Below are 12926 nucleotides of genomic sequence, written 5' to 3' on the forward strand. Positions count from 1 at the left end.
GGAGAATGATTGTGTCTATTACTGCAGCAAAAAGTGTACAGAAGGTTGTTAATATTTGGTGAAATTCATTTGAGTGCCTAAATATATACTGGAATAAGCAGACTGAATAAATCTAACATGTTCAGTAACATTTGCTAGCTGCATCAATGCCTTTAACTGTGGCATTCACGGAAGAAGAACTTGTTTTATAATGATCTTGGGCCCATTAGAATGATTAAAAGAAATACAGCAAATCTTCATTAAGGTATAGCTTGGGAAATAGATCAATTGAAATGTTGTCTAAAGATAAATCCTCTGAAGCTTTCTTTCTACTTTCATGTAGTGTGTGATATCCCTGGGTCCTAATAGTTGTTTCCAGAGTAAGAAATAAGGAGAGTTCCTGATTCCAAAGTTAAAGCCAGTTAGTTTTTTGGTTTGCTTGCTTTTGTGACTTCATCCTTCAGGAAAGGGATGGCTGCACCTGGCACACTTAGATCTGTAGAGTTTTGGGTTTTGCTTTTATTTTAGAAATCCTTGAAATGTGTATAATTTATTTAGGTCAGTCACTTATATGATTTGAACTCTATTTTATACATGCATTTGACTAATAGTAGAGTTTGGGTCATTAAGTAATTTTATAACATCTATCCTTTAATACTTCCAAAAAAAATTTGATATATTTTGTTACAGTAGAGGCTAGACCCATATACAGGCATTTTAGGTGCTGTATGTAATTGTGCGTTAATTTATCCACTTTTTAACATAATAGCAAGCTATTGATAGAGGAAGAATGAAAGGTCTGTTGCAGAGCTCTCCATGACAACATGTGAAGTTTTCAACAGAGAAGAGAGGGATCTGGCTGTGGGAGTGGTTGGAGGGAAAGGACCTGGAAGATGTGAAAGGAATTGGGCTTCCAATGCAGTATAATGCAGTAACTGGTGCCCCCATCTGACCTCCACAGCTTGGATTCAGGTGCGATCTTGGGAAAAGATCTTGGGTGCTTCTTCTTTGAGTCTCAGAACTCTTAGCCCTAAGATGAATATACTAATAGGACATTTCTGGCTTGAAAGAGGAAATACAAGAAAAAAGCAAATGTGTTGGAAAGATACTCCTTTTGTGTTTGTCCTATACTCTCACACTACTACCGTACTCACAATGCTGCTGATACCAGGTATGTGGGTTTTGTTTGTTTGTCCATGCCAAGCAATTCTCGATGACATCAGCTGGGTGGACTGCAATACAATTCAATTCTGACAGGACCTGGAGTTGGCACCACAGGGTAAGGGCTCAATCCCACAGGGCTGCCCTCTATTTCAGACAGCAATCACGAGTAGTCTGTCCCTGGGTGCACACAGCTTCTGTTCTACAGTCAGGGGTTCTCATCACCTGTTTCCTTGAGTTCGATCATTTGCTAGAACGGGTGGCAAAACTCTGGAAACATTTACTTACATTTACTAGTTTATTATATAATAAATGATATGATAAAGGGTACATATGAATAGCCAGTTGAAGAGATACATAGGGCAAGACCTGAAAGGGTCTAATTGCAAAATCCTGAAGCTCATGGAGTTGAGGTGCATCACTCTTCTGGTGTGTGGATGTGTTCACTAAACTGGAAGCTCTCTGAACTCTGGACTCTTGGATTTTTATAGAGGCTTCATCGTGTAGACATGATTGATCATTAACTCCATTTCTAGCCCTTCTCTTCTCTCTGGAGAATGAGGGGTATGATTGAAAATTCTATACTTCTACTCATGACCTAGATATTTCTACTGATCAGCCTCCATCCAGGAGACGGAGAATCATCTTATTAGTACAAAAGACATTCCTCTTTTTTTCAGATTTTATTTATTCGAGAGAGAGAGAGAGAGAGAGAGAGAGAGAGAGAGAGAGAGAGAGGCAGAGGGAAAAGCAGCTCCCTGCAGAGACACCGATGTGGCATTCAATCCCAGGACTGCAGGATCACACCCTGAGCAACAGGCAGATGCTCAAACAATGATCCACCCAGGCGTCCCACAAAAGACATTCCTAACACCCAGGGAATTCCAAGAGATTTAGAAGCTTTGTGTCAAGAACCAGAATAAAAGACCAAATATTAGAACAAGATATGCTCCTTGTGATGTGATTACCAGGAAATTACAAGAGTTTTAGGAGCTCTGTGCCAGGAACTGGAGTCAAAGAATAAATATTGGAACAAAAGATTCTCCTGGAACCCATATCTATAAGGTTTTAGGAATTCTGTTTTGGGAACTGGGAAGTAGATACTATAAATATATATTTCTCATTATTTCACAGCAAGATATGAGAATGACAGGCTTGGAACTTGATAAGACTCAAAGATCCACTGATGTTTCAAAACCCATCTATCAGTGATTTTTGCTTAGGTATGACAATTGTTAGTAAAGTATGTTAGGAGGTAAAAGGAAGGCACCTATAATTGTTGGTGAGGGATAAAAAGCTCTACAGTGAGAATGAGACAGAGAACTAGTAAAGAAGTTTGGAAAAATTACTGCATATAATATCCTATTCCAATGTGTCTAGACTATAACTTGGAAATAGTGATTGAGTTGCACATATAAATCCCTGATTTATAGATGTGGTATTTCCCTCAGTTACTCAAAAACACAATTTAATAAAATAAAAATAAAAAGTACTTTATAACCATTTTGCATTATCTTCTCTTTATGGTGGAATAATTTTATGCCTTTGTGCCAGAAGCATGGGGAATGAAGAGTAGAGTTTGGGAGTCATATACATTATAATCATGCTTTTTATCCCTTGCTCAGTATTTGCAAAAAATTTCTGCAAAATTTTAGCCTGGCTTCATCAGGTTATCAGTACAAAATCTTAGAAGAGGGAATTAAGACACAGTTGCAAAAGATACTGCATTATAAGATTTTTAAAAATCTATAAAATGATCAACACTGTCAATGTCGATTATCAGTGAACAATGTCCTCAGCTTCTTCTGTTATAAATATATGTTACATATTGATATTATTTTCATCATTTAAAATTGTTAGAGTGTAAATGACAGTATATTTTGATAAACCTCATAACTGGAAATTATTTAAATAATTTGTTTCACTTTCTTAAGATTATAAAGTGAAATATCCACAAAAATTGAAATCAAAGAAAATTAAAATTGCCCCATGATGCTAATAACATTCCAACAATAACTCTCAATAAAACATTTTTGTCATGATTTTATTTCTCTGCACACTAATTAAAAATATATGTGTGTGTGTGTGTGTATATATATATATATATCATATTGATTTTCATTGCATCAGAGTCCACAAAAGCATTTAATTTACTTCAAAATATTCATTAGTTATTTAATTCCTTCAATTTGGCCAGCCTCATGCATATTTTCTGCACCTCACTCTTTGTCCTAAGACCAGAATATTATAATAATGTCAGTTTCAAAACTTCTCAAGTTTCTGTGGCCTGGGACAATGCAAAGAGCTTCACACATACTATGAAAACTCATTTTTCAAAACTTCATTATGTGGGATACTTTCTATTCTTGTCTCATTTACGCGCATGCCTGGTTTACCCAAACAATCCATATAGTAATGGATACATCCCCAGGACTGCTCCTATTTTGACTAAAAACCCCATGATCTTAATTCTTTTGCTTCACAATGGTGTCAGAAGGTGAGAACTTTTTTATTGCTCTCTGATAGGTTTTGGAGGATTGCTTTCTAAAGGCCTGGTGACACTTTCCTGGGTGGACTAAGCGCTACTCTGTTTTCCCTAACACTGAGTACCATCAGTTGTTTTTGTTGTTGTTTTATTTAAAATGGATAAACTACAGAGTCTCTTTGTTTCCTTCTTTTTAATTTTCTTTTTAACCAATAAACTGAAAATATTTGTTACCTAATTAAAGTACCTGTTTTATGAAATTACTCTTTCTGCTTTTCTCTCATTTATCTATTAGGATTTTAGTGTTTTTCTTATCTGCTTGTATGATCTCTTGTTTAAGAATTTAAATCATTTATCCATAGCCTGTAGTCTTGGTTCTCTGATCTAGTATCTTTGAGAATTTCTTCCCTAGGGTTATAATCACCTTGCTTTGGTAGGAGGGAGGTTATCTTACTTACACTGACACACTTCATGCATATATTGATCAACTCTGTGTAAGTCCAGGCTAAAGTAATTTTATTTGAATCTTCCTTGGGTCTGAAAGCTTCTGTTATCATATTTTAATCTTCTGAAGGACAAATCGAAATATCTTGTTAAAACAAAGGCCAACAGTTTTTTTTATTATAAGACTGGAAAAGCTAAACTATTTTCAACTTGGATAATAATGATCTTGTTTTGACTGCATGCAGTTCCTTACAGCTTTCCAGGTGCCACAAAAAAGGAGAATGCAGATGTGCCCTGTGTGGAGCCATAGCTCATAGAAATTAGATTGGATGCTATTTCTAGCACACTTTGGTTTCTATTTCTGAATTATCTCTGAGGCTTGTAAGCATGTTCAACTTGTACTTCAAGTATTTATTGATTAAGGAAAGAGCATGTATGCCATCTGTGCTGAGGTGTTACTGTGACAGCATCCTCACGGTTTATTTTAAAAGATTTACTTAGGAGGTTACTCTTACACTTCAGATATTCATAGAAAAGGAACTTCAGCTTTAATCTTATTAATAACATAATAATGCATAGAATGCTGTGATCATCAAATCCTTAGAAGTCATATTTTATGGAATTGATTTTTTTAACTGCATTGACCATTCTGTATTTATGAGTCAGTCTCAATATAATCAGCTATTTAGTTATATTATAAATGGAAATACTTAGTATGATAATATTATATGGATCATGAAAAAAATAATTCCTCTGAGATAATAAGAATCTAGTCTATCATTTTGATTATGATATTACTGGGAGTAAATAGCTACTGCTTTTCTCACAAAATATATGATATGCCAGATCCTGATCTAAGTTAATATATATATTCTCTCACTTCATTTTCACAAAACTGTTGAGATAGGATCTGTTATTATTCCTGTTTTATAGCTGTCAGCTGAAACACAAAGAGGTTAACTAATTTACCCAAGGTAATTTATTTGTTTCATCTTAAAACAAGTCAGACACTTTCAGTGCAAAATCTAAAACAATGACTCAGAAAAATATAGAAGTGCAAGCATTTGATTTTACATGATTTCATATTTTCATTAAAGTTTATTAAAACTTTAAATTAAAATTCTGGTGATAAGTAAGGTGATGTCAGTTCTTCAAGACTAAAATTGGGGGATATGCTGTTACAGAGAATAGTATGTGTATGTGTGTGTGTGTGTATGTGTGTCTGCATTAACTTGTACAACAAAAACCGTATTATAATTTTTCAAATTAGGATGACTGAAACAATATTATTTTTTTAATCATTAGTGTGTTTTTTGAGTCTCAGAACACTGGCCGAGTATTAAATCCTGTTGGGTAATGGCAAACCACAGTGACATTATCACCTTCCTAAACACAGCTCTACATGAGCTTATAAACTCTGTACCCTCAACCAGAAGTATGTTTGTACTTTAGGAGATTACATCATCCTCTTTTTTCATCATTGAAAAGTTATCAGATACATTAGTTATCAATTACTATTTATTAATTATTTATTAAGTTGGAACTGTGCTGTTTGAAATTAACACATATACGCAAACCTGCCACATTAATAACTAACAGTAAATTGAGATTATTGTGCTGTAGTTAATACCAATTACAGTAAAAAAAATTGACTACTTACTGGTGCTATTCATTTTGTTTAAACTGTGAAGAAAAAGAAAAGATCAAAGAATCATCCTCATCTGGGGAAGCTAATAGTCTAAGAAATGAGGAAGGCAAACATTCTTTAAGGGCAGAGAGTCAATGTTTTCGGTTTTGCGGGCCCTACATTCTCTGCCACAACCAGTCCACTGTGTCATAATAGCACTAAACAAGCCACATACAAGTAATGAGTATGTGTGTTCCCACAATACCCTATTTCCAAAAATTAATTACAGATTTGGCTCATGGGCTGTAGTTTGCCAAACTCTCATCTGAGTGCTGATACAACAAAAACAGAAAAGTTAATTTATATAAGAGATCAGTAAGTGTTTAAGATATTAATGAAATAATATGATTATAAAGAAATATATTAATATCTGCCAAAGTACTTCACAGATGTTCTAACTACTCTTTAAGTGTTTTAACATTTTGATATACTTTAACTTTGAATTTCATTATCTCTACAGTGAAATAATTTTAAGGCATATTTTGAAAAATGTAACAGATAGTCAAAAGGAAACAAATGTCATAGTGGCCATTTTTATTTATTAGGATTCCATTTTAGTGACAGCCAAATTCTTCAACAATCAGTAGCCCTAAAAATTAAAACATCGTCGGTTTTCAAAAAAATATGTGTATACACATATATGGAACATTCTCTACTTTTCTTTTGGAAAAGAGACCTTATGGAATTTGATTTGGAAATACTTTCCTAACTTTGTTAGCATTTCCAAATTTGTTGTATGTTTATATTTTATTTTCTTCTCCTTATTTGTTATAAAATAGAGTAGATACATTTCAAGTAATTACAGTTCATAATAGATTTTAGACAAAACCCTAGGCCTGCTGGTTTATGTATCATGGCTGAGCTCATTTCGCAGTTCTCTTGAAATCACTAGAAATGTTATTCATAAAATATACTGGCAAGTGAATGCATTGAAGCACTAAATAACTTCTATGTTATATTTTGCGATCAGTTTATGTGGTTTCTAAGGATAAGGTGCATTTTATTAAACAATTTACTTGGTATTTTCTGGATTTTTTATGAATATGTGGAAAATTTGAAAGATTCGTAAATGTTGCAATATCCAGAAAGATGCATGTATTATATATAGTTTGCTTTTTAAATATGGCAATAGCTCTACAAATATATATTTGGAGATGCATTTTTTAAGTTGAATATATAAACAAATTGATAGTTTTCTATAGGTGATTGGAGAAGTCACGTAAGCATAACAATTTTAATAGGTTGTGATAAATAATGCCAGTAGCATATGAAATCAGTGGGTCAAATTAGCAGGACATTATTCTCCCTCCTAAATTTGTAGGCTCTATGCAAACATGTATTTAAAGGACAATTTAGCAAGTCTTCTGAGTATAAATTTTGCAGGGATTTCTGAGGAAAGATGTATTTTAAATGGACTTACATCTTTATTTGTATGTCTATCTTAAGTGCATAATCAAATGCATTGGCTCATTATATTTCCTACTGAATAAGCATTTTAAATAAAATAAAAATAACTAATATAGCTCTGTATTTCTTAAATCCATAAAATGCTTTTTAATTTGAAAGGCATTGTGGAATAAATTTAATTGTGATACATTTAGGGATTTTTGCTTTTGAAAAGCAAAGCAGACACCTGTCTAAATTCATAGTGTCTTTATGCTATAAGGGAGTGGGATCTCTTCCTTATCTTGGGCTCTCTTGTTTGCTTTTCAGTTGCTGCGAGTGTGGCTGTGGAAGGGCTTCTTCCCTGTGCGCTGTTGCCCATCCAAGCCTAATATGGTTAGTGTTCCCCTCCCACTTTCACTCCTATGTAATGTCCCACCTCTATGTATTATCGTCAACATTCCTTTTTTTTTTTTCTCCATTTGTGTACATTTTAACAGTTAGTGCACCAGTTATGCCTCAAAGAAGAGTAGGTTGAAACTGATTCCCAAAGGGGAATCTTGGATAATAGATAATTTCAAATAAAATATACATATAGCATATCATCCTTATGTCAAGCATTCATACTTCTCTTCTGAAGCTTTTACTGTGGTCCTGATTTAAATCAGAAGTTGTAAGATTGTAGCATCTGTTTTACATTTAACATGTTGCTGTGTTTGTTGTTCCATTAAGTTTAAAATCGTATCATGTATGGAAGTGGGATGCTACTTCTTGGTGAAATGCTGTTTCAGGTGAAATCACCATTTCTCTCTCCCAGAACCATGGAATGACCGCAACTTAACTGGGATCTTCTATTTTTTAATAATCATTGTGGATACATGTGGCATTGGAGAATAAACCACATGTAATTTTAAATGGTTTGTTTAATATTTTTAAGCTTGAATGATTTTAGATCTTAGAAGTGATATTTTTAATTTGATACCAGTGAAGTAAAAAAATATGCACATTTTTGGTATCAGTGTCCAAATGGGATAGTCTTAATTACTTACAAATGCAAATCCTAGATATATATCTGGGGTATACCTATAAAACCATAGGCTAGGAGGAAAGATCAGAGACCTCTATCCACAGATTTAGAGGGACTCCTATACAATAGTGTGCTATCTTGTAAATACTGAAATAATCGAGATAATTTCTTCCCAGATTAAAGAGTCTAAATCCCTGCATTATTGTATTGAGATTTTACCTGTAGTCAATGTTTGCCAGGAAAAGATATTCTGAAATACATTTTAGAGAAGTATGTTTCCTTGGGGGCACGTTAATTTGAAACTTGCATTCTAGTAAATTTATTTTTGTTGATTAAAAAAACTGCTGTGAATATGTGTGCATGCGTGTGTACAGGTGAGACATGGTGGAATGGGTACCAATGATCTGAGAACAAGAGAAAGTAACAAGCAGATTGAAAAAAAATCAGAGATCTTGAAAAAAGTTTTGAGGTTAATATAAAAAGCACAGATTTGTTTCACATGATTTAACTTACTCTTCAAATTCTTTATTTAGGATGGGTTTTGGTGGCAAACCAAAAAACCCTGAAATTTCGCAATGGCTAAAGTATAATATAAATTGCTTTACATTGTGACTTTTTAAAAAAAAAACCATGCTATGGAAAGGTAAAAACAAGAAAATAATTGCTAAACTGTTCAGGCTACTTGAGTCTCAAGTATAGTTGCTGAAAGGAATATATATCATCACTGATGCAGGATAGGCAAAGTTTGCATCTTGGAAAAAAAGATGGACATCCAAGCCTGTCTTTAAATAAATCTCAAAGATATTCTTAATGCAAGTATAAAAATTTATGAAGACATGATTTAGAAAGTATTGGCAAAAACAGAGTTCCGCTAGATTTTAAAGGTTTGATGTTAAAAATAGTACCTTTTTCTACTATACAGTTGGCTTCAGGGAGTTTACAAAATAAATAAGAGGGAGAGTGGGAGGACAGAATGCTTCCTTCACAAAGAGCATATTAAAAATCCTAAGAAAACAGAAACATTTTTCTAATATTTTTCTTCAAATAATGTTAGTAATTATAAAGACAGTGAGTGCATTTGTGTGTGTGTGTGTGTGTGTGTGTGTGTGTGCATGAATGCAGTTATCCAAAATCATTACTGGGAAAGAATGGAAGCTTAAAATGTTTTTATTGTTATATTTTCTGAAACTCCATTTTAGAATGGAATTTCAAGTCACTATGAGGTTTCAACTAAAATACTGTTTAGATTAAAGCATTGAGGAGAAAACAACCTTTTATAGTGGAAATTAAGAGCTGAGAAGAATAATTTTCTGGATAGAGTCAGCACTGAAATATTGAAATTACTGCAATCTGAAAAATCTTGACCTGAAATCTTGTCACTTAATTCCATATGTATAATCACATCAGTATGAGTCAATTACCACATAAATATTTTCCAAGAAACATCCTATCATCAGCATTTGTGAACAGACATATTTACAATTATAGAGCAAAGGTTGTGAGACATTTTGAGGTTTTGAAATCTCACTATTTTTAATTTCTGCGAAGACAACTCCTGTATCGTTAGTTTTGAACTTAATGTAATCCAATGCTTATAGATTAAAATTACTTCCTGTAAATTCACTGGCTTTTAAAAGTACCTTGACATACTTTATGGAAATCTTAGGGTCTGAAAGGCATAATTTTGAAACCACTGATTGAGAATTTTGATTTTGCAGTTCAACTCTACTTAAGCTTCCTCAGTTCTCCAGAGGTGTGAGTCTGTTTTTTGCTTTTTTTCAGAGGTGTGAGTTTTGTTGTGTTACATCTCTCACCAGAAAACCATGCTCCATAATTTTTTTAAATGCATGGTGTACTATTTATAAGTTGACATTGGTAATTAGATGTTGCCACCTTTGATCTCAAATTATTTTTCATCACTTGAGTTGTCCACTTTGTGTGAAACCTGTACAGTTATATAATGTTAATATTTATATATTCTTTCTTCTTTGACTTCAATCTACCCAATAGTAGAAACTATTTCTGAATGAAAACCAGATACCTAGATTTTAGGTACCTAATATTGCCTACATTTTTAGCAGAGACAGTTTTTATTGGCCATCTTTGACTTTATGCCATCACAACTGGCTTGAGATTCTAATTATTGTTTCACTTCTCAAAGAAAATTTATTTTTACAAATATCCAGTGTTGAATGAATTGTTTTTTAATGTAAACAAGACACTAATGTGAGTAATTTCTAAAATAACATTATCATTTATCCCTTAATATTCATTTGTGTTTGTTTACAGAACCAAAAATATGCTTATAGCATAATATTTATTTTAAGTCCATCTGAAAGATCCCATGGTCCCAAAGTAGGTTTTTCTTGTATTTCTTAAATTCAAACATATGCCAGACTATTTTCCTCATTCATTAATTTTCATGCTTTTGAGTGTTTTCTTCTCACTTACTGCTTTTTCTGAAGTATTCAAGTGGCAAGGGAAATGGAGTTTTATATTCTGAAAATAGAGGTATTAAAGGTTCATTTACCTATTCTTTGATTTTTTTTTTTTTTTAGGAAATCAGTCTTACTTTTTTAGAAATTTTTGAAAATATGAATTACAGATACAAGGGAAAAACTCTAGCTTCTGTCATAATGCAGAGATTAAGAGCAAAACCTAAACCAAAACAAATTTCTCTGATCAAAAAGGATCACAAATTACATTGAAATATTATCTTGAGGTCCTGAGTGCATCAGTCAGTTAAGCATCTGACGCTTGTCAGGTCTTGATCTTAGGTCTGATCTCAGGGACCTGAGTTCAAACCCCACAGTGGGCATGGAGCCTACTTAAAAAACAAAAACAAAACTATCTTAATGTTTCAATGAACAATTTTTCTTTCCCTATATTAACTGAATGTTTCTTAAAAGTTGAAGTAAGCAAATTTTTATTTCCACATACATATAACAGAGATTATTTCATTCATCTTTACATTTCTGCCAAGGAGGAATGTGGAAGTACTAGTCCATGTTATAGAGTTAGGAGAAAGACATAGAAAATAAAATTATCCCTTATAATTCTAGACCCCCATTTAAAGTGCTCATAGCAGGCAGATATAAGGCTTGCCTACAATATATAGAGAATATATTAAATTCTGATTGAAAGCTTGCTATATAAAGTACGACAATGAAATGCTCCAAAATCCCTTTTTATAATACTTGTGAAACCTCAAGGAAAAAATATTATAGATGATATTAACTGGATTTTAATTGAGAAATCCAATAGTCATGCTCATGAAATAGTTTAAGAAATAATGGGATATTACCTACTCTCATATTAGAACAAAATTTACTGAAAAAAAAGAGTTTTCACATGTCTTACTTTATGGAATGTGTTTTTATATCAAAATTCTAAGCCAATTAAAATTTAACTCAATATTGAAAAATCTGCAATTTGTCTTTGAATATTTTGAAGTATTTGAAAGTGTTCAAGTCTTCCTGTTGCTAATTCTAAAATTATTTGAAGAGTTTCTTTATGAGTAATTTACAAATTCATATATGCTATACTATTTTGGAAGGTGTTATTTCAAAGGTTTTCTTTCTTTGTCTTTTAGAATATGGAAATTCAAAAATGGTAAGGCATAAAATAAGAAGGAAGTCAGTGTTTGTTGTTGCCTTTAATCACAGAGTGGTTAGTATCCTGATAGAATGTGAGATGGGAACCTTGCAAGCTATGCCCTCATTTTGTGTAGTATAATCACTCCATTCCCATATCCCATGGAAAGTGTGATTTTCAGCACAAATACATTTCTCTTGAGAAGTATGCTTGAGAAATTTTAGTAAATAATAGTAGATCACTTACGTTCTTTGTGTAACTTAAATCTATAAGGTACTCAAAATCATAGTAAGCTGGTATAAAAATGAGGAATATATGAATGAGAGTCAAGGTCTTGCAAGCAATGTAGCTTAAATATCCAAAATTTCACTCACATTCTTTCACTTTCTTTACATTTTCACTCACATTCTTATTGAAGAATTTTGCCCTGTAAAGCAAAACTTAATCTATTGCCAGTATTCATTAGATATATTAATAAGCTGATGTTCATATGCTTCTTTACTTTATGAGGCTGAATTAGCTGCTTTCATTAAAAGTATTTTTATTCAGTTGGAGAGAATCTGTAAGTGAAAAAGTTAAAGTATTTCCTTAGAAGCTGTAACTTATTCTTCTTAAGATACCAGCAATAAAATTCTTAAACAAATTATACAGTGGTTGAGGTCATTATTATGTAAGAATATGAGAGTGAGCACATATGGAAAAGGATGGTTTTTAAGGAGGTTTAAATTACAAGATTTTGTTTTCCATAAGTAGAACATATCAACTCTATGTCTGCTACAACCTGTTGCCTTTTTAACATTTTTTCCTTTAAAATATAGGTAAAGCATTTTTTAATCAACCTGGATAATAGAGGGGCAACATAGGAGTTTACTTTTCTGGCATAGGGACTGCACATACTCACGAAATGCAGAACTATTTCTTCTCCCATCATTGCACCCCTCCCCACCTTATTTAGAATTCAGTGGCAAAAAAAGTGTTTTTTTGTTTTTGTTTTTCAGTTTTTCTGTAGGCTAACGCAATGGAGAACTCTGAAGCACTGGAAGCTGTAGTTGAACAAGGATATACAATCTCCTTTTTGCTTTCACTCATCTTTCCTTATTGGCCATAAGGGTGTAATTTAGTAAATTACTCATTCTGCGCATTGCTTGGTACTCTGGAGGGCTTGA

The 12926-nt window shown here is 32.8% G+C and overlaps 1 protein-coding gene across 4 annotated transcripts in view; it reads left to right on the plus strand.

Annotated features, from left to right (window-relative positions):
* The window catches only part of EPHA5 (EPH receptor A5), a 336936-nt gene that overhangs the window by 275813 nt on the left and 48197 nt on the right, over positions 1 to 12926 (plus strand). For 2 of the 4 annotated variants that reach the window (XM_072748868.1, XM_072748865.1), the window contains exon 9: positions 7470 to 7535. The exons of the other annotated variants lie outside the window; for them this stretch is intronic. In XM_072748868.1, the coding sequence (XP_072604969.1) occupies positions 7470 to 7535 (66 nt within the window). The remainder of the gene's footprint in view (positions 1 to 7469; positions 7536 to 12926) is intronic. 4 annotated transcript variants of the gene reach the window in all.

The sequence above is a fragment of the Vulpes vulpes genome, chromosome 2 (assembly GCF_048418805.1).
Source record: "Vulpes vulpes isolate BD-2025 chromosome 2, VulVul3, whole genome shotgun sequence".
NCBI lineage: Eukaryota > Metazoa > Chordata > Mammalia > Carnivora > Canidae > Vulpes > Vulpes vulpes.